This window comes from Bufo bufo, chromosome 6, assembly GCF_905171765.1.
Source record: "Bufo bufo chromosome 6, aBufBuf1.1, whole genome shotgun sequence".
In the NCBI taxonomy this organism is placed as follows: domain Eukaryota; kingdom Metazoa; phylum Chordata; class Amphibia; order Anura; family Bufonidae; genus Bufo; species Bufo bufo.
This window is the reverse complement of record NC_053394.1, coordinates 346873181-346899130: the sequence shown is the minus strand read 5'-3', so window position 1 is coordinate 346899130 and position 25950 is coordinate 346873181. Positions and strand designations below refer to the sequence as shown.

The window sequence follows — 25950 nt, the reverse complement described above, 5'->3', positions numbered from 1 at the left end:
GCGGCAGGGCAGGCCAGCACCTACAAGGCGTAGAGCGCCAGTTCGTGTCACGTGTCCAGCTTGGACACCCAGTAAATGTAAGGCACTGAGGGATCATTGAGGATGCTGACACGGTCTTCTATGTACTCCTTCACCATCTTTCTAAATGTTTCCCTCCTTGTGACAGTAGGCCGCTCATCAGGGTGAGGGTGCTGGCGGGGTGTCATAAAACTGTCCCAGGCTTTGGAGAGTGTTGTCCTGCCTCTGTTGTAACTGCTGCTTGTTCTCCTTGTCTCCCCTCCTTGGTTGCCCAAGGAACTACGGACTCTGCCGCCAGCCTTGTCAGACGGAGATTTTTGGAGCAATTTTTTAACGAGGACCTTCTGGTATTGCACTGTTTTGCTCGTCCTCTCCACTGGAGGAATGAGAGATTCTCTTTGTAGTGGGGGTCGAGAAGGGTGAACAACCAGTAATCCGTGTTGTCTAAAATGCGTATAACCTGCGGGTCGCTGGAAAGGCAGCCTAACATGAAGTCAGCCATGTGTGCCAGAGTACCAACAGGCAAGACTTCGCTGTCGTCATCAGGAGACTACTCAAACAAAACAATAGCTGATCTTAGGGAGACCTAAGAATGACTCTCAATCTCCTCATCCTCTTTCTCCTCTTGTAACCAACCATGCAGAACAAATGGAATTAAACTTCCATGGGTACTACCTCTGTAGCAAAGGCAACCGTCTCCTGCTTCTCCTCCTCCTCCTCTTCATCGTCCAATTCGCGCTGAGAAGACGAACTGAGGGTGGTCTGGTTATCACCCTGTGTAATGTCTTCCCCCATTTCCACCTCTTCCACATGCAAAGCGTCGTCCTTAATTGTGAGCAGCGAGCGTTTCAGTAGACACAGAAGTGGGATGGTTACGCTGATAATAGCGTTATCGCCGCTCACCATCTGTGTTTATTCCTCAAAGTTTCTTAAAACCTCACAGAGGTCAGACATCCATGACCACTCCTCGCTTGTGAATAGCTGAAGCTGACTGAAAAGGTGATGACCATGTTGCAGCTGGTATTCCACTACTGCCCTCTGCTGCTCACAAAGCCTGGCCAACATGTGGAATGTGGAGTTCCAGCGCGTGCTCATGTCGCACAACAGCCGGTGAGCTGGCAATTTCCAGCGCTGCTGCAGCGTTGACAGACCGGCTGAAGTTGTCGATGACTTGCGGAAATGTGCACACACGCGGCGCACCTTCACCAATAGCTCAGGCAAATTGGGATAGGTTTTGAGAAACTGCTGAACCCCTAAGTTTATGACGTGGGCTAGGCCACCAAGTTACGGCCATTATCAGACACAACCATGCCTGGTTCTAGGTTGAGTGACGAGAGCCACAGCTCAGTCTGGTCTCTTATCCCCTGCCACAGCTCTGCGGCAGTGTGCTGTTTCTCTCCTAAGCATATCAGCTTCCGCGGAGCTTGTTGCCGCTTCCCCACTGCACTGCTACACTGCTTCCAGCTACCGACTGATGGCTGACTGGTGCTGCACGCGGATAATTCGGAGGTGGAAGTGGAGGAGGAGGCGGAGGAAGAAAAGTGGGGGTTGGAGGCACTAACGTAAGTGGAACTGATGGAATTAGGGCCCGAAATTCTTTGCGTCGGTAGCACCTGTGCCATCCCAGGGTACGACTCGCTCCCGGCCTTCACAACGTTCACCCAATGTGCCGTCAGGGAAATGTAGCATCCCTGGTTGAATGCACTTGTCCATGTGTCCGTGGTTAAGTGGACCTTCCCAGTAACTGCGTTGGTCAGGGCACGTGTGATGTTGCGGGACACATGTTGGTGTAAGGCGGGCACGGCACACCTTGAAAAATAGTGCCTGCTGGGGACTGCGTAACGCGGAAAGGCCGCCGACATCAGGCTGCGGAAGGCCTCAGTGTCCACAAGCCTAAATGGCAACATTTCCAGGGCCAGTAATTTGGAAAGTTGCGCATTTAGTGCTATGGCCTGTGGGTGGGTGGCTGGGTATTTGCGATTGCGTTCAAATGCCTGGGGTAAGGTTATTTGTACGCTGCGCTGGGACACGGAAGTGGATGTGGTCGCTGATGGTGCTTGCGAAGGTCCAGGTGCAGGGTGGGAGACATCCGAGCCTGCGCCTTCGACAGGGGATTGGCCAGCACATAACATAGGGGAAGAGGAAGCAGTGGTGTGACTCGCACACACAGATTGTGGACCCAGGCATTCGGCCCACTTATGGATGTCATGTGGCCAATCATGCTGGTGGTGGTGAGGTTGCTAGTGTTCATGCCCCGGCTCATTTCGGTAAGGCACAGGTTGCAAACTACTATTTTTATGTAGTCCGCACTTTCCTCAAAAAAACGCCATACTGCGGAACACCTACGTGTTGGCAAGGGAGATTTCCGCAAGGGGGTGCTCCGTGGAACAGTTGCGGGCCTGTTTGGTGTGGCATGCTTTCTCTCTTTTGCCACCCCACTGCCTCTTTCAGCCTGTTGCGGTTCTGCATATCCCTCCCTCTCTGTACTGCTGTCCTTGCTTGGCTTTCCACCTTCCCAGGTTGGGTCAATTACTTCATTGTCCACCACCTCAACTTCCTTACTCTGCTCATCCTCCTGACTTGACCTAACCACAACCTCAGTGATTGACAACTGTGTCTCATCCTCTTTATCAACCTCTTGAGACACTAATTGCCGTGGACTTATTGGTTTGTCTCATCATCCACCTCATTAACAGTAATTGCCGTTCCCCACCGTCATCTTCTTGTGACTGTGGATGCTCAAGAGTTTGGGAATCAGGGCACAAGATCTGTCCCTCCTCAAGCGTGCTTGGCGAGAGGGCCAAATCAAGGAATGGCGATGAAAAAGTCCTCGGAATATCCTTGTTTGGCCAGACTCTCCATGGTGGGAGGAAGGAGTATCAAGACTGGACTTGGTGGAAGACAGGGTGGTGCTTAACCGACTGGAAGCATTATCTGCTGCAATCCAATCGACCACCTGGTCGTACTGGTCTGACTTCAAGAATGGTGGGCATGAAGCTAGGTATCGTGGATGATCGTTTTTCTTGTGCTCTGGCAGCAGGCACAGTTTCACCGCGCCCAGGGCCACGGCCTCTGCGTGCACCATCAGAATCACTGCCACTTCCCCGTCTCTTACTGATTGCCTTCTTCAAATGAAATGTTATATATGCTTGAAAGTATGTCACACGTACAGTAGCGTAGGATAAGATAAGATAAGATAAGATGCCTTTATTGTCACTGTACAATACAATGTAATACAATGTACAATACAATGAAATGTTGTTTGGAGCAATCCTAGATGCCATGGACAGAGGAACAAAAACTGACATTTAAACTAAAGCATTACACTAGAAAAAAAAAAAAAACATTGCACTAGAAAGCATTACTATTCACAGTTCGCAGCATATTGTGAGACAGTGACAGGTCTCACTCAGGTTAGAGGCAAGGAAGGGGTGGATAGTGCGGTCCACACCCCTGTTCCACCACAGGTGAGCAAGCTGGAGGTAATCAGCCTGGCACAAAGCACCTCCCAGGGTGTCAGAAAGGGGGGAACTGTGTTACCTGTGGACTAGGGTGACCACATTTCCAAACTGCCATTCAGGGACACCCGCCCCGGCCCCCCCGCACCCATGTCCACTCCCCAAAAAATATGATTTTTGATACTTTTTTTAAAAAATTAAGTCACTTAGTGACAGCGGCGTACTTTGTACTTACGCTGGCAAGTTCATTGCATCGAAGTTATGCTTGAGATTGCTATAAACATGTCTGATCCTGTTTCACCTGAGGGGACACTAATAAAGGAGACACACAGAGAACTGAGGGGACACTAATAAAGGAGAGTCTCCTTTATTAGTGTCCCCTCAGTTCTCTGTGTGTCTCCTTTATTAGTGTCCCCTCAGTTCTCTGTGTGTCTAAGGAGACACACAGAGAACTGAGGGGACACTAATAAAGGAGACACACAGAGAACTGAGGGGACACTAATAAAGGGGACACACAGAGAACTGAGGGGACACTAATAAAGGAGACACACAGAGAACTGAGGGGACACTAATAAAGGAGACTCTCCTTTATTAGTGTCCCCTCAGTTCTCTGTGTGTTTCCTTTATTAGTGTCCCCTCAGTTCTCTGTGTGTCCCCTTTATTAGTGTCCCCTCAGTTCTCTGTGTGTCTCCTTTATTAGTGTCCCCTCAGGTGTCTCTGTCTCCTTCATCAATGTCCTCTCAGACCACAGGAGGACATTGATGAAGGAGACAGAGACACCTGAGGGGACACTAATAAAGGAGACACACAGAGAACTGAGGGGACACTAATAAAGGAGAGTCTCCTTTATTAGTGTCCCCTCAGTTCTCTGTGTGTCTCCTTTATTAGTGTCCCCTCAGTTCTCTGTGTGTCTCCTTTATTAGTGTCCCCTCAGTTCTCTGTGTCTCTCCTTTATTAGTGTCCCCTCAGTTCTCTGTGTGTCTCCTTTATTAGTGTCCCCTCAGTTCTCTGTGTGTCTAAGGAGACACACAGAGAACTGAGGGGACACTAATAAAGGAGACACACAGAGAACTGAGGGGACACTAATAAAGGGGACACACAGAGAACTGAGGGGACACTAATAAAGGAGACACACAGAGAACTGAGGGGACACTAATAAAGGAGACTCTCCTTTATTAGTGTCCCCTCAGTTCTCTGTGTGTTTCCTTTATTAGTGTCCCCTCAGTTCTCTGTGTGTCCCCTTTATTAGTGTCCCCTCAGTTCTCTGTGTGTCTCCTTTATTAGTGTCCCCTCACTCTCTGTCTCCTTCATCAATGTCCTCTCAGACCACAGGAGGCAGCTCACCTCGTCCCGGCACTGCTTCTGGCACATCTGGCAGTGGCAGACGCAGTACCATCTCAGCTTCTGCAGACCTTACGATTTGATGCGGTTGGCGATCGCCTTTGGTGTGAGGAAATCCGCCTTCCCCATTGCTGCGGCTCCCGACACCGGGCTCCGGTCCTGACTGTCACTGTACGGTGCTGTTCCTGGTAGGAATGAGGTCACACGGGAAGAGGCGGGGCTTCCATGTCTAATGGGCGGGGCCCCTGGATCACTGAGACGGCAGCTGAGCGGGTGCGGGTGGTGGGGGTGGAGTCGGAGCCGCAGAGAGAGCGGGACATGGTGACGTCACTGGTTGCTACACGCCAAGCGGGGCAGCCGTAGCAACCAGTGATTTAGGATGAATTAATTACAAGTTACAACAGCACTGCGGTCTGCGGCAGGCCCGGCAGCAGCGGCAGTGAATGTTGCAGACTGGCAGGCACCAGGCAGTTGATTCCGGGACTCTCTATTGTCCCGGTTTGAAGGCTCCCGGGACACGGGACAAAAATGTAAATTACGGGACGATCCCGGGCAAACCGGGACACGTGGTCACCCTACTGTGGACAGAGGCCTGGAGGCTCTGTCTGTGTGCTATCAGCTGGGCAAGGCTGAGGGACCACAAGGCTGGGAGGTAGCCTGGAGTTGGGGGACGCAGCGACACCTAGGAGGGTCGCAGGGCCATAGTCAGGCAGACTACTGAGCCCCAATCCCCCACAAGAAATACTGAACTGGAGACAGTGGGCGTACTGTGCTCTGTGCAGCCAGGAGGCTGTGGGACATTTGCTGACAAAAGCCGCATGAGTTCACAGGGTGTGAACTGGGACCTAGGTGAGTCAGGAAACTTTGTTTAGTTAGAGCCTGGACGGGCGAGTCTTTATTATTTAGTCATTTTGTTGTTGCTGGTGTTGCACAATAAATACACAGTTTGGACCTGAAACCTGGTGTCCTAAAGGCGTATCTGTGAGAATGACCCCCGGAAAAGAGCTAACCCCCCACAATTGGTGTCGGATGCGGGCAGGCGTCCCTGCTGATAAGTAAAAGTGCTGGAAGCCTGCTAGTTTGCAGGAGCAGAAACTGCTGGTGTTAATGTGGACATTTTTTTTTTTTCTGTGGTGCAAACAGTGCAGGATTTAAAGGGCCAGTAGCCGAGTAAAAGAGACTGACTTGTGGTATTTTTTTTGGTCAAAATGGCTGCGGCTTGGTATCATCCATCGGAGAAGGACTGCGACCTAGTGATTGGAGGAATCCCACTGGGTGTCACTCTAGATGCCCGCCAGCAGGTGTCTCGGGTCAGGCCTGATTTGCTGGACTTTCTGGAGAGAGGGCCAGAGACGGATGCCACCGTGTCTCTGACCTTTGTGACAGACTATGGCTCTGTGCAATGGGAGCTGTTAAAATGTGAGACACTGGAAGTGGAATTTGTACTGGGCAAGGACTTTCCATTGTTTGGGCAGTTGTGGAGCGGAGTTCCTGATAAGAAGCAAAGATATGCCGTTGGCAAGGGCAACCTTCGGGAAGACAAAGAGGTGGCGAGCGATGCAGTTCTCATGAGTACATATCTTCTCTGCGACTGTGCACAAGACTCTAAAGGGTGCGGCTGGAATGACCGTCCAGGAAGAGTCTTAACTGCGGGCCAAGTTGTTTCCGGTAGCAACTGCTGGAGTAAGGAGTCTGCAGGTGATCATGGTACCAGGAATCAAGGGCAGGTCTCCAGAGGCTGGATTTTGGAGGATTGTCTCAGTAGAGATGTCCATGGGATGTCCTCATCTCCCGAGACTGCTGTACCCGTGACAACGAAGGGTAAGACTGTTCCTGTTATTAACTATGTGGCAGACCCAGTGACATGGAGCCGGCGGCAGTTGATACCTACTGGGCCGGTAGGTAATAAGTCACCCAGAAAAAAAACTGTGTCTGAACAGGCGGATAAGCATGTTGGGATTGCTCCCTCGCAGAAATCTACAGAGGAGAAGGTTTCTGTGTTACCTCAGTTGCCCATGACCAAAGCTAGTTTTGAGATGACAAGTATCCGGGATCCCATGCTAGCCCGGGTAAGAGGTAGCACCATATTGAAACCTGAGACTGGTAAAATAATAAAGGTGCTGGACAGTCATGCGGATAAGGACTATCCGCTGATTTTCACTGAGCGTCAGACTCCAATGAGAACAGGGACTTATGAATTTGATGTTACAGATACGCTCATGCATGAGGGAGTGTTGGGCCGTGATATCGGTTTGTTACTGTGGGGTAAGGTAGACACTTCTGCAGATAGTGACGAAACTCCTGCAGAACCTGTACCTGTCCCTTTAAGTGAGGATCTAAGGGAGCTGCACTTTGACCTTCATGGGGAAAAAATATTGACCATTGGAAACAATGGTGCTGGTCAAGTGCAAAGTGATGGTGACAAAAATGCGGAAATGCATAAGGAAAATGTGATGTCATATGAAATATGTGGTGTCAGTGATATACCTTTTGCGTTGCAGGTTGTGGTCAGGGGAGAAGCGCCCCCTGGTGGTAAAAATGTAAATGATGATGAAGCTGTATTTTCTGCATCTGCTATGTTTCATGAAGCGCTATATGACTTAATCAAAAGGTTTGAAGACATGCATATAAGCAGTGTGGAGCAAAGCCCAGCTCCAGCTCACTGTTTGAATGTGCAGGAGAATATGATAGGGCTAGAGGGTGTATCAGAGGTCTCCACAATGTTGGTTGGTTACAAAGGAAGGGTCCCAGGGGAGGATTAGCTCGTCGGTGCCCCTAGAGGTCAGGATTGATACTGACCCGAGCGGTATATATGACGTATGTGCTGTGACCGATGGCAACTCAGAGAAAGAAGCTACCGTGTCAAGGTCCTGCAAAACTAAGGTGGTTACTAGTAGCGACCAGACAGTTATATCTGACGAGATGAGAATTAAGTCGGGTGACGTCAGCCTAGTGTCTGAAGCCCATATCCAGACAGTTGTAGATGACCTGACAGGACAGTACAGCTGCAAACAGGAGGATGATCTCTCTCTCTCCTCACGATCCCTAGAAACGTTAGAGACGGGACTAGCTGTCTTCACAGAGCACCTGAAGAAGGTTTCAGAAAGGGCAAAGAAGGAGAGCCAGAAAGAGAATGGTGATACTCCTACATCTGCTGCAGCAGAGCCGAGCAAAGAGCAGCTGGAACCGGAGGCCCAAAAGCGGGGTACTTCCAACAAGCTTGTGCAAAAAGCTGAAAAGAAACTGTTGAAAAACAGGGAGTTGATGGTTCAGCGCCTGGAGAAACAGGGTGTGACATATGAAAAGGTGGAGAAAACCAAGAACAAACTTCAGCGCGAATTGGATGATCTGATGGTGGACCTGGACCACCAGAAGCAAGTTATGTCTAATCTAGCGAAGAAACAGGAGAAGTGTGACTGGCTCCTAGCTGAAGAGAAATACGTCTCGGCTCGATATGGTGAAAAACGTGACCAAACAGAGACTGATGCTTGGGAAAAGGAGACCAAGGCCCTTTCCTTGGCTAGAGACCTGGAAGAAGCACTTGAGGAGCGTTCTGAATTGTAGAGGCTGAACAAGCAACTCGGAGCAGAGACAGAAAATCTCATGAGCTTAAAAGATAAGTTGGAGAAATCTAAGGGTGCTCTCGAGCAGCAGGTGGAAGGTGAGAAACCTGAAGAGGAGAGTTCTCTGAAGGACGTTATGAAGCCAGATCCTGTTAAAAATGGGACTGGAGATGGTGGCACTGTGGTGCTGGCTGTGGCAGAGAAGGTGGAAGATGCTTCTGCTGAACCAGTTGATGGGGCTGATGTGGATGCCGAAGACCACAGACCCATGGTAGCGTGTAGCCCATGCCTCGAAGACGCCCCCTCTGCATACAAGGCCTTCCAAATAGCCAGCAGCCTTCTGGGGAAGAAGTACGAGGAGGTGAACGATCAGTTTTTGGATCCGGGCTATTACGATGGGCTGTATCTCCTGACTCCTCCACAAAAGGAGAACAGTGTCCTGGGTGAGCCTCTGGAGAAAATGACAGAAGACGAGGAGTCTGCGGAGGACCCTGGTGCCTCCTGCCTCGATGAGAAAGAGGGGGAGGGGTTAACAGGGCAAGTGTATGGTGCCATGATCGAGAAGGATGAGAAGGCGGTCAAAGAGACTTCGAGAAGACAAAGGCTGAAAAAGTTAAGGCCGATGTATTGGTTGACGTGAAGTCCCCAGGTGCTACAGAGACCAAAGTTAAGCCAAAGGGAGCCGTGGCCGAAGTGGAAAAAGCCACTAAAGAAGCAGAGGTCTCTGAAACTGCCACTGTAGCTGGCGTAACTACTGCTGGAAAGAAGGAAAAAATGACCCAGATGCACGTAATAGAAGCGAGCTGGGGCAAGCATGCTCTGCTGAAGGAGCCCTTCAAAGCAAAGGAGAAAGTGTCGGGACATGACCATGACTGGGAACAGTTCAGTCAAGAGTTGCAGCAGTCCAAGAAAGGACGTGAGGCGCATGTACAGGAGCCAGAGGATCTAAAAAGAGAGAGAGATCAAAATATACGGCAGCGCATCATTATCACTCGGGAAAGAGTAGAAAAAGATTATCTGGCCATGAGATAGGTACATGAGGCCGTTAGGCAGTTTCTGTTAGGCAAGATGTTGGTTTTGGTGATAAACCAAGCTCTGCTGGCGTTGGTCTGGCAGAACAAAGGGAAGGTACGTGTCACCGAGGTTCCTGGCCTCGGTGAAATAAGAACCTGTAATTTTCTGTGTCAGTGGCAGCTAGTGCTCGCTGACACTGTGTTACTTAGTGTGGCTGTAAAGCCAATCTGGGCTGTTCCCCACGTCCAGGCCAGGTGGATGCCCTCTCACCAGCCTCCCGTGGTTATGCAGGTGTTCACCCTCACGGGCTTGAACAAAGGGGGGGATATGTGAGACAGTGACAGGTCTCACTCAGGTTAGAGGCAAGGAAGGGGTGGATAGTGCTGTCCACATCCCTGTTCCACCACAGGTGAGACAAGCTGGAGGTAATCAGGCTGGCACAAAGCACCTCCCAGGGTGTCAGAAAGGGGGGAACTGTGTTACCTGTGGACAGAGGCCTGGAGGCTCTGTCTGTGTGCTATCAGCTGGGCAAGGCTGAGGGACCACAAGGCTGGGAGATAGCCTGGAGTTGGGGGACGCAGCGACGCCTGGGAGGGTCGCAGGGCCATAGTCAGGCAGACTACTGAGCCCCAATCCCCCACAAGAAATACTGAACTGGAGACAGTGGGCGTACTATGCTCTGTACAGCCAGGAGGCTGTGGGACATTGGCTGACAAAAGCCGCATGAGTTCACAGGGTCTGAACTGGGACCTAGGTGAGTCAGGAAACTTTGTTTAGTTAGAGCCTGGATGGGCGAGTCTTTATTATTTTGTAATTTTGTTGTTGCTGGTGTTGCACAATAAATACACTGTTTGGACCTGAAACCTGGTGTCCTAAAGGCGTATCTGTGAGATGACCCCCGGAAAAGAGCTAACCCCCCACAATATATATAGCAAGAGCAAGGTAGGAAGTGCTTATGAGTATATATACACACTGATTCACACACCACTGCAGACAAGAGATCATCATGGGTTCATGAATGCAGCAGTCACTTTCAGTCTGTGGTAGTTTCTATCCTAGGAAGGGGCAATAATCTCTGAGCATTTAAGAGACTGATTGCTTTGGGGTAAAAGCTGTTCTTCAGCCTAGTGGTGCGGGCGTGTAGGGCTCTAAGACGCCTCCCAGAGGGTAGGGGAGTGAAAAGGCTGTGGCCGGGGTGAGTTGGATCCCCGCAGATAATTTTTGCCCTGTTGCTGCAGCGAGCAATGAAGATGTCATCCAGTGATGGTAACTGAGTACCAGTGATTCTATGGTGCACCTGTAAAAATTGACTAGCAGCTGTTTTGGGAGTTGTGCTTTCTTCAGACTCCTCAGAAAATAAAGCCTCTGAAGGCCTTTTTTGGTAATTTCTGTTGTGTTTTTTATCCATGACAGGTCCTGACTAATATGAACTCCCAAGAATCTGAAAATTTAAACTATCTCCACGTTTCCACCATTAATGTTAATGGGATGGTGTCCATTTCGTTTCTTCTTCCTAAAATCCAAAATTAGCTCCCTTGTTTTCTTGGTATTGAGTATGAGGTTGTTGTTCTTACTCCATCTCTCTAGGTTCTCAACCTCTTTCCTATAGGCTATTTCATCATTGTTGGAGATTAGGCCTATCACGGTCGTGTCATCTGCAAATTTTATAATGGTATTGGTATTGTGAATAGGTTTACAGTCATTTGTGAAGAGGGACCCCTCTAGCCTTGCGGTACCCCAGTGTTTAGTGTTAAGGATGAAGAGAAGTGCTTGCCCATGCGTACGATTTGTGGTCTTTTTGTAAGAAAATCCAGTATCCAGTTGCACAGGTGTGAGCTGAGACCCAAGTTGTTCAGTTTTGTTGCCAACTTGTTGGGAGGGATGGTGTTAAAGGCGGAGCTGTAATCAATGAACAGCATCCGCACATAGCTGTCTCTCTGCTCCAGGTGTGACAGCGCAGTGTGAAGGGTAAGTGAGACAGCATCCTCAGTTGACCTATGTGCTCTGTAAGCAAACTGGCATTGGTCCATGGAGGTGCAGATCTTGCTCTTCATGTGCCTGAGGACAAGTTGTTCAAAGCACTTCATAGCAATAGGAGTGAGAGCCACCGGGGGATAATCACTTAAGGTCTTCACCCCTGCCTGTTTTGAAATTGGGACAATTGTGGAGAACTTCAGGCAAGTGGGGACAATGGCCTGCTCTAGTGAGCTGTTAAACATACTGGTAAACACTGTTTTCAGCTGTTTAGCACAGTTTTTTAGGACTTTTCCAGGAACTTCATCAGGGCCAGCTGCTTTGCGGGGATTAACGTGGTTTAAGGCACATTCTACCTCATGTGCTCTCAGCATCAGGGAACATGATGGAGCCTCTTGCTGGGCTAATTTGATGATAGGCAGCTCATTGTCTTTGTCAAATCGTGCAAAAAAATGATTTAGGTCATTAGGAGAGAAAGAATTTCCAGTGTTGATAGAACAGGTGTTGCTCTTATAATTCGTAATGGACTTGATACCCTGCCACATGCGTCGGGAATCAGAGCTTGTAAAATGATGTTGTATTTTTGTTTTGTAGCAGTGCTTTGCCTACCTAATGCCCCTCTTCAGATTGGACCTGGCTGTTTTGTACTCCTCTGGGTCTCCCTTTCGGAATTTGTAAGTGTACGGGCAAACAAATAAAAAAAAAAAAAGTATTTTGGATGTGGAAACGTCACACAGGATGTGGAAACGTCACACATATCTCGCAAATAATGTCAATGCTGTCACCAGCGGCTTATAAAAAATTACAGGGAATGTTACAGGTATTTGGGGTGAGGAAACGTTATACAGGACAGGTACCACCGGTAATGTCACTGTCCTAAGTGTCTACGTAAAAAGTACACTGTATGTCACAGATAAATTTTTTAAGCGCACACGTTACACTGGAGATGTGGCACTGGTAATGTTACTGTCAGAAGGGGACACCGTCTATTGTAAAAGTACACTGGATGTCACAGATATTTTTGGGATGCGCACACTTTACACTGGAGATGTGGTGCAGCTAATGTCGCTGTCTGCAGCGGCCTAACTATTGTACGCTATTTAGCGCAGGATGTGCTAAAAATAGATATTGCTGCCACACACAATAGTCCTTAGAAGGACTTTTGGTTCTGTAAAATTTTATCTATTTAGCGCAGGTTGCGCTAAAAATATAGATTACTGCTGCCACACACAATAGTCCTTAAAAGGGATTTTGGGTCTCTGAAAAGTTTTGGTGGTAAAAATATTCTTAAATCGCTCCCTACACTGTCTGTCCCTTCCTCAGCACAGCTCTACCTGACTAAGAATGAGCCGAACATGCATCATCGGGTGCTAAATAGCGCCCGATGACGTTTTCCGGACAGCCAATCCCTGCCGTAACATGGCTACGGCATTACAGTGAGTGGCAGTACTTACCTGCACATTTATTGGCTGCATAGCAGCCAAGAAACCTGCAGGGCGGAGACTCGAGCATTGCCCTCGAGCACATGCGGTATTCGGCCGAATACCCCCATGTGCCGAGCATCGAAATCATCACTACTAAACGACCGACTTCTTTTCGATAATGTTCTAACATTGGTCAGCAAAAAACATCTTTCCTTGTTAAATTTCATAAAGACGAATGTTAGTTTTATGTAGTTGAAGTCTATTTTGATAAACTTTAGACTAATGTGTATGGCCACCTAAAATGTATTTAATTTGTGATGGTTATTTTGACACCTAATGTGTATTGTCTAGTCTAGCATAAACGGTTTTGGTTGGCATGGGATTTATTTTTACTTTATTTGCGTTGTTCCAGAAACAGACATGTCTGAAGTCATCAGGATTCTTGTCCGTGGGCTGGAATTCCATCTCGACCCCATTCAAGTGCATAGAGTTAAAGTACGCTGTAATACCAAACACAGCCCATGGACAATATTAATGCTGTTGTGAAAAAAAGCAGACAAGATTTTCTGATCTCATGCACCCTGTTTACCCAGGCTTACTGAATCATGTATAGACTAATGTTTAAATAGTTGCCCTTATCTCAGTTAGTAAAAGAAACATCATATTGCTCCGTAAATCTCTCTTCTGGAAGCAGATCAAATGTAATTACCTGTGCATAGCACACCAGCAAAGACCCAGCACTGACCATACCGAACAGGGCCAGAAACTGCCCATTTTCTCAGGATTTCAACACTACCTGTCCAGCTTAATGGACTAACGCCACCAGCATAATTTCCATTCCAGTTGCCCAGGATCACCCCTTCGTCATCATTACTGTTAATCTGACCACAAAAATGAAAAAATATAAATCATTAATATTAGAAGACAAAGGTTATACCAGGAATCTGCGTAAATGAATTACCCAATAACAATTACTGAATTACCCAATTACTGAATTACCCAATAACAAGAAGATTTATAAAATTGTTGAAGCGTAGATAAAAAGTTAAAATTTACATAAAAAGATTAAATGGTAGTTGTCCACAGAGGCTCATTTGCATATAATAAAACTTCATTTTTCTCAGCAATGCAGGCATATATGAACATGGGAGCAACACAGATGCCTTCACCTGCCAAGCGCACATGCAACAGGTCAGCCAGTTTTATAGATGGTAACTACTACATTTGATGGTTTACGGGCAACCTAAACACTATGACGTAAACATATCAAAGGTCAGTGCAGAGATTTGTCTAATAATATAATCAATTACAGGTACTGTCATTAAAGTGGAAGACCGAGGTAGAAGAGGGTGCAAAGACCAAAAAGTTGGCAACGAATGAAAGGGTCAATGATTTTAAGTTTAGCTTCCTTACTCAGTTTAACACTAATGTAGGTAGGGTAAAAAATGCGATCCGCAAAAATTGGGGGATATTTAAAAACGACCCCATCCTAGGAAGTCTTCTCCCAAAATATCCCACTGTTATTTTCAAGAAGGCTCACAATCTTCGACAACATTTGGTACATAGTGCGGAGTGTAAGATCGATGACAAGAAAAAAGGGAATAAACTCACGTGGTGTGGGTTCTGCCTCCCTTGTAGAAATAGGAATAGAATAGATAAAGTAACTACTTGCATTGTAGTCTGTTCTAAGAAGAAAGAACAGTCTTTTAGGGTTAAGGGGAACATTACATACGAAAGTACAGGGGTAATCTACGTACTGGAGTGCCCCTGTGGCCTCCAGTACGTAAGGAGAACAACTAGAAAACTCAAGATTAGAATTCAAGAGCATATTCGCAATATTAAAAAGGAGTAGAAACACATGGTGTCCCCCTGCACTTTAAGAGATGTCACCAGAAGGATCCGAAGGGATTGCGATTTATAGATGTGTTATTGGTGAAAACCCATTGGCGGGGGGGACTTCATTGCTAAAATAAACAAAAGGGAGGTGGAGTGGATGTATAATCTGGAGACACTCCAACCGAATGGACTTAATATAGAGTGTGATTTTAAACCATGTCTAATTTAGTTTTTCTTTTTAACTTGTATATGCAATATACCGGTAGGATGGATGCGGTAGGACCTGTGATAGTAAGGGGTGGTACCTAGTGAGGATTGGATAGAATGTGTCACATGACTAGGATCAGATGTCGAGTTATGTGACAGGAGGTGTTCCTATGAATTATATTAGCGGAATTTGCCTGGAGGTATTTAAACAATTTTGAATAAGGATAACAGACATGATTTAGTAATTATGATTTATAATGTATGTTATCTAATGTTTTTATTGTAAAGTCTCTGCACAACTGTGGGGTTTATGAACCTGATTTGATGATGTCAACAGTGGGTGGGATGTTGAGGAAATTTATAAGATTGGATTGCTAAGTGTGGTTGTTCGCTCATGAAGAAGCGCGTAAACGAAACCCTGGTTGGGCGATACCTGTGTGTGTACACTTCTATGATTTTTACATGCTTTTAACAAGAATCTGTTTAAGTATAATAAACCTTTTTATTATACGGTGGTAGTCAGTGCTTCACTATGGCTGCGATTCCTTGATTACCTACAGGAGTGTCGGATAGAGAAGAGATGCCTATGCGTGCAGCTTGATGGTCTTTCCCCGTGTTACCAATTAGCCTTGTACCCTTAAAGGAGGTGGTGTGAACAGCAGCACGGTCTTCCACTTTAATGACTTGTCTGATTCTGTGATTTCTACCCACATCACATTGATGACCTGCAGTGCAAGAGTACAGTTACGTATCTTAGTGATAACATTTTCTATTGTTAATTACAGGTACTGGATTGTTGGAGAAGGGTCACTGATACAGCGATTTGACTCCCACATTTGGAGATGGGAAGAAATTTTTCCTAATTTGAGGCAATTAAAAACTTGGTCATAAAGGGTTGTTCTGGATCAATACCATAGGCTGAACTTGAGGAATGTGGTCTTTTTTTCCAACTTTATTATGACTTACCATTGCACTGCAGACTCTTGACACTTCTTTTGGGTCATATAGAAGAGAAAGACTCACTGCTGTTTGCTTTTCCAAAATGCTTAAACAGATCTTCAGAATGCCATCCTCAAACTACATAGATTAAAAAAGTATAATAAATTACAAAAAAATAAAAAAAACTATTAGTTCTGATTTGTGCTTTTCAGATTTCATATTTCAGATTCCTTCTGTGTTTTCAGTCTTCAGTATTGTGTTTGTTCTTGTTGCACCTGTTAGGATACAGCCACATGGTCAGGTTTCTGGATGCAGTTTTGGAAGCCAAAAATCAGGAGTGGATCATAAAAGGAGAGAAAGTGTATAGGACATATATGATGCCTCCTCTTTTTTTAATTCACTCCTGGTTTTGGCTTCCAAAACTGTATGCAGAAGCCTGATTGTGTGGCGTACCCTTAAAGTGTAACTTGTTTAAAAAATTTTTAATATTGTGTAGGAACACTGATGTTAGACCTTTTTGTAATATACATTTTTAGGGAAAGATTTTCCTTTATACTAGAAGACGGTTATAAGAGTCTTCTTAGCAAATAATCAACAGCATTACTAAGGAGAATCTTTCTTCAGTCTCAAGTCTTCCAGCAGACACCTGTGTGTAAAATGCAAAGGCTTTCAGCCTGCATCTTTTCACTACCCCGGACCCTGACTATGTAGTAGAGTTAACACACATGCTTTATGAGACGTGTTATCTAAACTAAATACGTTAAGCAAACACCTTCAATTGCTTTTCAATGGCTTTTGTTTCAAGATCATGCTATGAGTTAAGAAATTTGAGTTAAGAGTTTGTGTGTTAACCCTGTGTAAGGGATCGCCTCTTATTCGGGGGTCATTCTCACAATGATCTTCATCGACCACAGGGTTAGGGGCCAAACATTGCTTTTATTTGGCACCTCAGCAAAACCAAAACAAACAATACAAATAAAACACCTGCCCGGGTGGGCTCTAACTAAACATGAGGACTCCCTACCTCACTGAAAGCCCCGTTCACACATGGGAAGAAGATGCAGCTTTTCCCAGCCTAACAATCCAGCACTTCCAGGCTGTAACAAAGTCCAGTTGGGGGATTGTGGCCCAGAAGTCCTCCTGACTCTGGCCTAGCGACCGTCAATTCCAAGACCTCGCAGAGTCCCCCAAAGTTCAGGCTAACACCTAGCCCCGTGGCCCCTCAGCCAGCTCGGCTGAGCCCACCTGTACAGAGCCTTCCCAGGCCTCTGCTGCACACAGACTCTTCCTCCTCCTAACAGCCTGGACTGGGCTCTTATCCCAGACTGATTGTTCCACCTGATGCGGCCTCTGACCTGCTGATTGACAGCAAAGAAATGGAAACTCCTGCCATATCTCTCCCCTAGCAGCCGTGAGGCCTGTCACTGCCTCACACCTGCTACATCTGTACATGTGCCCTATCTATCACTGTCCATCATCCTGTCTATCTGACTAACACTGAAGACAGACTCTCTCGTTAGTTAGGGGTCATTCACACGATCATATGCCATCCTCACCTGTGCTGTGGAACGCAATGCACGAGCACCGGCCTTGTGAATTCCATATTGACTTGAATGGGTCCCCTATCCGCAATATATGGCAAAAGATAGGACATATACCACTTTTGTGGTGCGGTGGCAAGGACCCAAAAGCTCAAGGAAATGCTTCACAGTGCTTTCGTAGGCTTCCGATCCATGCCTTCACTGCACATCAGCAGTAGGTTTGTGTTGACATCACTAATTATTTTTCCCTTCCTCTGATCCGTCAGAACAATAACCCTTCAAAAAGCAGATCCTGTCTGTTGAGCATCCGCCTTCACTCGGTCAGTATTTGGTCAGTAATCCATCAGTATTGCTAAATCAAAAAAAAACAGGAGTGGATCCAAAAGATAGATGACACGTGAATGGAATATTTGCATGTGTTCTGTGTTTTGTAGCCACTTCTGCTTTTGGCTAAGAGATCATGAGCCAATTATGATGGGACCATACAGGCCTTACAGCTCCTACACAGACAGAATCCGTTGTGCGTCTCATTTTTCCTTCCTTCTGACAGATCAGAAGAAGGATAAATAAATGATGATGTCAACCAGGCCAAAAAGGCAAAATAGTGTCCCAGTCATGGAGTGGGGAGGGTGGTAGAACAGCTTAAGAAGTCCAATGACATAGTGTTGAGGTAGCAGCAGCATGAGGAGACCACAGAGTGACCCAGTGACATAGTGGGGAGGTGGCAGCAGCAGCAGCATAAGGATACCACAGAGTGGGCCATTTACATAGTGTTGAGTTAGCAGTAGCATGAGGAGGCCACAGACTGGCAAGGTGACATAGTGTGGAGGTGGCAGCAGCATGAGGAGGCCACAGAGTGGCACAATGACAGAGTGTGTGTAGGTGACAGCTGCACAAGGAGACCACAGAGTGGCAAGGTGACATAGTGTGGAGGTGAGAGCAGCATGAGGAGACTACAGAGTGGCAAGGTAACATAGTGTGGAGGTGGCAGCAGCAGCATGAGGAGGCCATAAAGTGGCCCAGGGACAAAGTGTGGAGGTGGCAGCTGCATGAGGAGCCACAGAGTGGCCCAGAGACAGAGTTGTGAGTTAGCAGCAGCAGAAGGAGACCACATAGTGGCAAGGTGACATAGTGTGGAGGTGGCAGCAGCAGCAGCATGAGAAGGCCACAGAGTGACCCATTGACATAGTGTTGATTTAGCGGCAGCATGAGGAGACCTGAGTGGTATGGTGGCAGCAGCATCAGGAAACCACAGAGTGACCCTGTGAAAGAGTGGGAAGGTGGGTGGCAATAACAGTACCCGTTGACTATGGTTGGTGTAAGAAGGAGCACTTGACATCAGATGTGTGGCATTAGGCGGGTGGCAGCATCAGAATAGTAGCTGAGGCAGGTAGCCAGAAGAAACCGGTTTCTTTTGTCAAGGTTTGGGTGAGGCAGCATGGATTATCTAATCTGGTGCATCAGGCATTGGTGAGTGGAAATCCTGGCTGATCCACACCTGATTCATCTTGACAAAGGTCAGTCTCTCCACATTTTGGATAGACAGGCGAGTTCTCCTTGGGGTAACTATGGCCCCCCCCCCCCCACATTAAACACCCGCTCTGATGCCACACTACTGGCTGGGCAGGACAGCTTTTCCAGGGCAAACTCAGCCAGGTGGGGACCACAAATACAGTTTTGCTTCCCAGTAGTCCAGCGGATCTTCAATCTGGGGTGGCAGAGTGCTGTCCAAGTATGCCACCACCTGCTGGTTCATGTTCTGCTCCAGGTCTAGCTCCTGCTGCTGGTAAATAGCTTCTTCACTACGTGGGTTAAGAAAGCTGCTCTTCATCTACTCTAGACTCAAGCTGCTGCTGTTGGAGCTGGAACTGCTCCTACCCCCACCCCACCACAGCAGCCATGGCAGTGGAATGACAGCGCAGAGGTCAGACCTGCGAGAGGATGGACATTGGCGCAGATGGGCAGCCGCCAACTGACTACATAGAATGTCTCTATAGTAGTTCCGTTTGTCCTCCCTCTCAGCGGGTGTAAAAAAGGCCCCCATTTTGGACTGGTAGTGAGGGTCCAACAAGGTGGAGAGCCAGAAATAATCACTCTGCCAAATGGTGATAATTCGGCTGTCACTACCCAAGCAAGTGAGCATGCAGCAGGCCATTGGCGCAAGTGACTCAGTGAGACTCCCTGTCTCCATCTCCACTGCATACTGCCACAGTGTGCCTGGGTCATCTGCCTCGTCTTCCTCATCTCCCTCTTGCTCCTCCGGCTGCTCCTCTCCTATCACCTGTGTAGAAACACCCCCCATTTCGCTACACATTTCTTGTGCTCCAATATCCTCCTCCTCCTCCAGTTTAGCCCCCACTGGGCTCATGTCGCTGTGAGATGTAACATAGTAACATAGTATAGTAACATAGTACATAAGGCTGAAAAAAGACATTTGTCCATCCAGTTCGGCCTGTCATCCTGCAAGTTGATCCAGAGGACCACGTAGGCACCACGTCTCCAGTCCCCTGACCTGCCAGATGTACCAGCATCTGTTCCAGGATATAAAACAGTGGAATAAAGTTGTTCATCCCGTAGTCCTGGCGACTGACAAATAACGTGGCCTCCTGAAAGGGCCTGAGCAAACAGCAGGTGTCACGCATGAGCTGCCACTGGCTGACATCGAAGTTACACAGGGGAGTACTCCTGTACACTTGGATCATCAAGAAATATCAGCCTATGTTGGGGGACCCAGTTCTGCCGCTGCAGCTCAAGGAGCATGTGCTTGGCGGTGTACGAGTGGTTAAGTGCATGCAAAGTTTCCTGGCTATTTTTAGGATATCTTGTAGATGAGTGGAAAACTTCAGGAACCGCTTGACAACCAGATTGAAAACGTGCGCCATGCAGGGCGCATGGCTCAGCCCTCCTTGATGCAGCGCCGACACCATGTACTTCCGTTGTCGGTCACCATGGTTCCAATTTTGAGTTGCTGCGGAGAATGCCAGGATTCAATTTCTTGATGAAGGACAAGGAGCAGTTCCTCCCCTGTGTGACTCCGTTCGCCCAGGCAAACGAGGTGTAGAACAGCATGACACCAACGTGCCCTGCACATGTGGTATGCTGGAGGAGCACTGTTAATTGTTCCTGCAGTGGAGGCTGAGGACACGGTGGAGGATGTGGAGGCAGAGGCGTACATTGTTGCAGGACCAACGGTGTGAGAACATTGAGGCGGAAACGGCGTCACCTGACCAAGTTGCTGGTTTGGCTGGGCAGGAACTACATTTACCCAGTGGGCTGTAAAGGACATATATTGTCCTTGACTGTAGTTGCAGCTCCACACGTCGGCGCTGCCGTGCACTTTGGCAGACACCGACAGGCTAAGGGACTGGCCCACCTTCTGTTCTACATACTTGTGCAGGGTTGGTACTGCCTTTTTGCAAAGAAATGATGGCTTGGGACCTTTCATCTCGGCTCAGCACAAGCCATCAGTTCTCTGAAAGGTGCAAAGTCCACCACTTGGAAAGGGAGGGACTGCAGCACCAGCAACTTGGCCAGGAGCACGTTCAGCTTCTGCGCCGTTGGATGAGTGTACCCATACTGTTCTCTCTTGGAAATCGCTTCAGTGATCGATTGCTGATGGAATGACTGACGAGGAGTAGGAGGGTGAGGAGCAGGAGCATGAGGACCGGTAGATGTTGTGTTTGATGAACCCACGACTCTTGGCTGGGGGTGTCTGATGTCACTTGGGACGAAATGGATGACCGAGTCAACCATTCAAGAACCGCTGGGTTGCAGGTCAAGACATGACTGCTAGCTGACACTGGGAGCTCAGGCCTCTGGAAGTGACCCCTGCTACCATGCCCCTTTATTATGTTGTGACCTGTCCCTGCGCCATAAACATTTAGGCCTCTGCCCCTCCCCTGTGCAGGGCCTGTCACTTTTCTGTCTGACATACTGTTAGATCAAATAAGTAAATAAAAAGGAACTTAATACACCCCAATAAAGGCTTAATTCTGTCACTTCACCACACAACGGCAAATACTTTTTTGCCACTAATACACGACAAAAAAGGCTTTAGAACATATAACTGTACCGCTGAACGGCAAATAATACTATTTTTTTTGCCACTAATACACGCTAAAAAAGGCTTTAGAACATATAACTGCACCGCTGAATGGCAAATAATACTTTTTTTGCCACTAATACACGCCAAAAAGGGCTGTAATTTTCTCACTAACTGTACCGCTGAACGGCAAATACTTTTTTTGCCACTAATACACGCTAAAAAAGGCTTTAGAACATATAACTGCACCGATGAACTGCAAATAATACTTTTTTTGCCACTAATACACACCAAAAAAGGCTTTAGAACATATGACTGCACCGCTGAATGGCAAATAATACTTTTTTTTGCCACTAATACACACCAAAAAGGGGTGTAAATTTATCATTCACCACACAACAGCTAATAAGCCCTTTTTTCCCCACTTATACACGCAAAAAAAATAGGCTTTAGAACATATAACTGCACCACTGAACGGCAAGAAAACCTTTTTTTGCCACTAATACATGCCAAAAAAGCTTTAGAACTTATAACTGCACAGCTAAATGACAAATATTACTTTTTTATCCTGCTAATACACCCCAAAATGGGCTTTAATTTTCTCTCTTTACCACACAACGGCTAATAAGCCCTTTTTTTCCCACTTATACATGCCAAAAAAGGCCTTAGAACATATAACTGTACCGCACAAGGGCTAATAAGACATATAAGTATTTCCTAGTACTACACCATGTTAATGGTTGTATCACACAGCACTTTCACCCCAATACAAAGAATGGTTTGCTGGAATTACAGAGGTATCATCTATTGCAAACCTGAAATGAGCAGCAGTATAATGGCAATTTGGATCCCCAGTCAGTGCAGCAAGGTGTAATAGGATTGTTCCTATTACCCAGGCTGTACACTCCTCTATTGGACCATGTACTCCTTTTATAGTGTGGAATAATTCCTCCCTATCCTTTCTCTAAATGTCTAATGCTCTTTCCCTGAACTTCTATTGAGCAAAATAAAAGTTTTAAAGTCTTTCCTAGCTCTGTCCCTAGCGCCTGCTAATGTCTCTCCCTGTACTAAGTACACTGGAAAATGCTGAATCCAAGATGGCTGAGGCTATGTATAGGGCTGTGACATCACAGGGCTGGCTGGCTGCTGATTGGCTGCATGCATGGCATTGTGGGTGATTCCTCGTCCCCAGAGTTCTTTGCTCCATGTCCTAACATGTGCAGCAGCCATTTTAGGAAAAATGTGATTCGTTACCATGAAGAGTTAGTAAATTCGGAGCGAATCAAATTTTTCCAGAAATTTGGATCGAATTCCACTTTGTCAACTTTGATTTGCTCATCTCTAAATACCAATTCTGAAGCATCTATTCTTATAACTCTAGGTTGTGCCATTTACATTATTTCTACTAGAAATTTATGAAATTGCCATTAGTTAACCAGTTGGGAAGGGGGGAATGTCCTTGCACAGTCTGACTTTATCCAGTCAGTACTGCCATTGTCAGACTGTGCAGGGACACATCCCAACTGGTTTCCACACCTTTGTACCCTTACTGCAGACTACTAGCAATTAATTCATACCTTCTAGTAGAAATAACAGAAATGGCTGTCACGCTCGTGTGTGAGAGGAAAACACCACACCGAACATATGAGGGGAAAGGGGATACCAGAATTAGGCCTGGAAACTAGGGAAGGAAGATGGTCACCTCCTAGAGAAAACCCTAACTCCAGTCCTGACAGACTACCAGTATGAACAGGCCCCAAAGATAAGAAAGTTCATACACCGGATACCTAGAATCCTATCTCACCCTATAGGACCCTGGAACTAATGTCAGGACTGAGTCTCCAAAGGAAAGGAAGAACAGGAGTCTCCCTCACACCTAATGACAAACAACAGGTAAAGGCAACACACACATATATCAAAACAAAATACAAAAGGGAACGGAAACACTTATCTTCAATGAAGCTTAAGTAGCACCAGGAAGTTAGCCGAGAACCAAACACAAGTTAACCACAAGTCCAACAGAAGCTATAAACCGCATAGCATAGTGGGAGAAACAACAATAAATAAAGAAGGTTAAATTACCACAATAGCCACACCTGGGGAAAGAAGGTGTGGCAAGCACCAGAAACAACAAAGACGTAATTTGATCCAAAAGGAAAACATATCAAATCAAACCACGTGTTGCCAGTCTCACAGATCTCCTTCCACCTGTCGCGGGAACATCTGTATGTCTTGGTACGTCCGTGACATTGGCACAACCTACAGTCAAAAAAATAGATGCTCCAGAATGCTTATTAGGCTACTTTCACATCTGCGTTTTTGCTGGATCTTTTAGGGATCACCAAAAACACTTCCGTTGTGATAATACAACTGTCTGCATCCGTTGTGAATGGATCCGGTTGTATATTCTCTAAAATAACCATGACGGATCCATCTCTAAAACCATTGTAAGTCAATGGGGGACAGATCCGTTTTCTTTTGTGTCAGAGAAAACGGATCTGTCACCATTGACTTAAATTGTGAGTCATGACGGAACTGTCTTGCTGCGCTTTTGTATGCGTCATGGGAATACAATGGAACGGAACGGAATGCATTCTGGTTCACTCCGTTCCCTTCAGTTCAGTTTTGTCCCCATTGACAATGAATGGTGACAAAACTGAAGCTTTTTCCCCAGCTATTGAGACCCTCAATGGATCTCAATAGCGGAAAGGGAAAGCGCAGAGGTGAAAGTAGCCTTACACGGGGAATGCAAGTAGCTATTAAAACAGGCATGTCATGAGTGGTGACAGTTTCTCTTTAATGTTTTAGGCCGCCTAGTCTTCCCCTCCTGCACACACACTAAAAGTAGTGAGCATAGTGTGAAAGCGAAAATAGTCACACATTTTTGCTCAAAATTGGGCTGTTCTGCTGCATGGGGAAACAGATCTGCAGTTTGTACTGGGATCCAGGAGCCTTGAGGTGTGCTTCTGTTGGTAGGGGTCCGAATGGTGGACAGCGATATGTAGCTTGTGGGAGAATACCTTTAATGATCAATGTGACTTTGTATATTAAAGTGTAACTGTCATTCTATTTTTTTATTTTTGTAATGTATAGGGACAGCAATGCTGACCATTTTTGTAATATACTTTAAAAACTGAAATCGTACATTTATATCAGAAAAATAGCTCTAAAGTGGCCCATTTTAAACCTTTGTTTACATAAATGTGGAGATGTGCTCAACACTGACTGTGTTATGTATACTGAAGACTGAGGAGCGTTGCTAAGGCTTAAAATGGGCCACTTTACAGCTATTTTTCTAATAGAAATGTACGATTTCAGTAATTAAAGTATATTACAAAAATGGTCAGTAGTATCACTACCCCTATTTCTTGCAAAAATTAAAAAGAGTAAATTCAACTTTGGAACCCGCGCTGCCGTACAGAGGAAGAGGTGATACTGCACTGTTTCACACTCCGTGGGAGTGCGTCGCTGCTGGGTCGACGGAGGGTTAATTGCCAAAATAACCTCCAAATTAGATTAACATCAAAAAAGGTAAAAGGTTCGACCCGCGCTGAAAGATGCCGTATAGTAAAATAGAGTTGCTACAAAGATATGTACTCCCCCTAGAATTGTAGTGCCGCTAGTGATAATAATAACCAGGATAATGCGCTTCAATCTTCAGTATACATAAGACCAAGGTGCATCACTTGCCTATTTATATGGTTGCTAATGTTCCTCATAAGAATAGTAGCGATGTCTTGCTGTAGGGTAGGTCAGATCAGTCTTCAGCGTCTACTCTCAGCGCGCGTGGTCCCGGCCGGTGACACTCGCGCGCGAGGGAAGCCTGCAATAGTAATCCAGGAACGGAATCCTCCGGAATCCTCCGTGGGACGTCATACTAGGTATGGGTACCTGCTTGGACCAAAACAGCAACGCGTTTCGGAACTATCATGTTTCTTCCTCAAGGTTAGTTTTAGGTCCCGCCTGCTGATGATTAAGTAGGCGTCCGTTTCCATGGTTACTACTCCTGTTTACCCCGCTACTCTCAAGACGTCAGACTGTCTGTTTAGATCTGACATTCCCATTGTCCCATTTCCATACATTTGAAGTAAGGAGGATCTTCTCACTTTCTATGTCTAGTGTTTGAGTGCCTTTTTGTCCAATACTTCAAGCAAACGCAAACAGTTCAATTTCATGGTTGAGACCTACAGGTGCCAGCGTATTTGACCTGTAGATACATCTTGTTTCATTTTTGGACATCAATTTAATGAAGTCCCCTCCTCTGGAATCTGGTATAATCTGTTCCAATGCCCCAAATTTTGACCCTTCAAACCTCCCTCTATGATTTTCTTTGTAATGGCATGAAAGTGGATGACCATCAAACTTTTTATTTATGTTTCTAATGTGTTCTCCTATTCTGATGACTAATGTCCTTTTCTTCCTCCCCACATAGAGTTTTGAGCATGGACATTTTATAAAATAAATCACACCCCTGCTTTGGCACGTTAGATGTTGCTTTATTTTGTGGGTGTTGTGTGCAGTCTCTATTGTTTTTAATGGTTCAGTCTGTCTTGACAAATGGCATGCTTTACATACCTATCATTTCAGCTTTTT

General features: G+C 46.4%; 1 protein-coding gene across 2 annotated transcripts in view; it reads right to left on the bottom strand.

The window, feature by feature from the left end:
• The window catches only part of LOC121004766 (protein-glutamine gamma-glutamyltransferase 6-like), a 51317-nt gene that overhangs the window by 13573 nt on the left and 11794 nt on the right, over positions 1–25950 (bottom strand). For both annotated transcript variants that reach the window (XM_040437110.1, XM_040437111.1), the window contains exons 5-6: positions 15802–15912; positions 13502–13673 (exon numbers count right to left, since the gene is read on the bottom strand). In XM_040437110.1, the coding sequence (XP_040293044.1) occupies positions 13502–13673; positions 15802–15912 (283 nt within the window). The remainder of the gene's footprint in view (positions 1–13501; positions 13674–15801; positions 15913–25950) is intronic.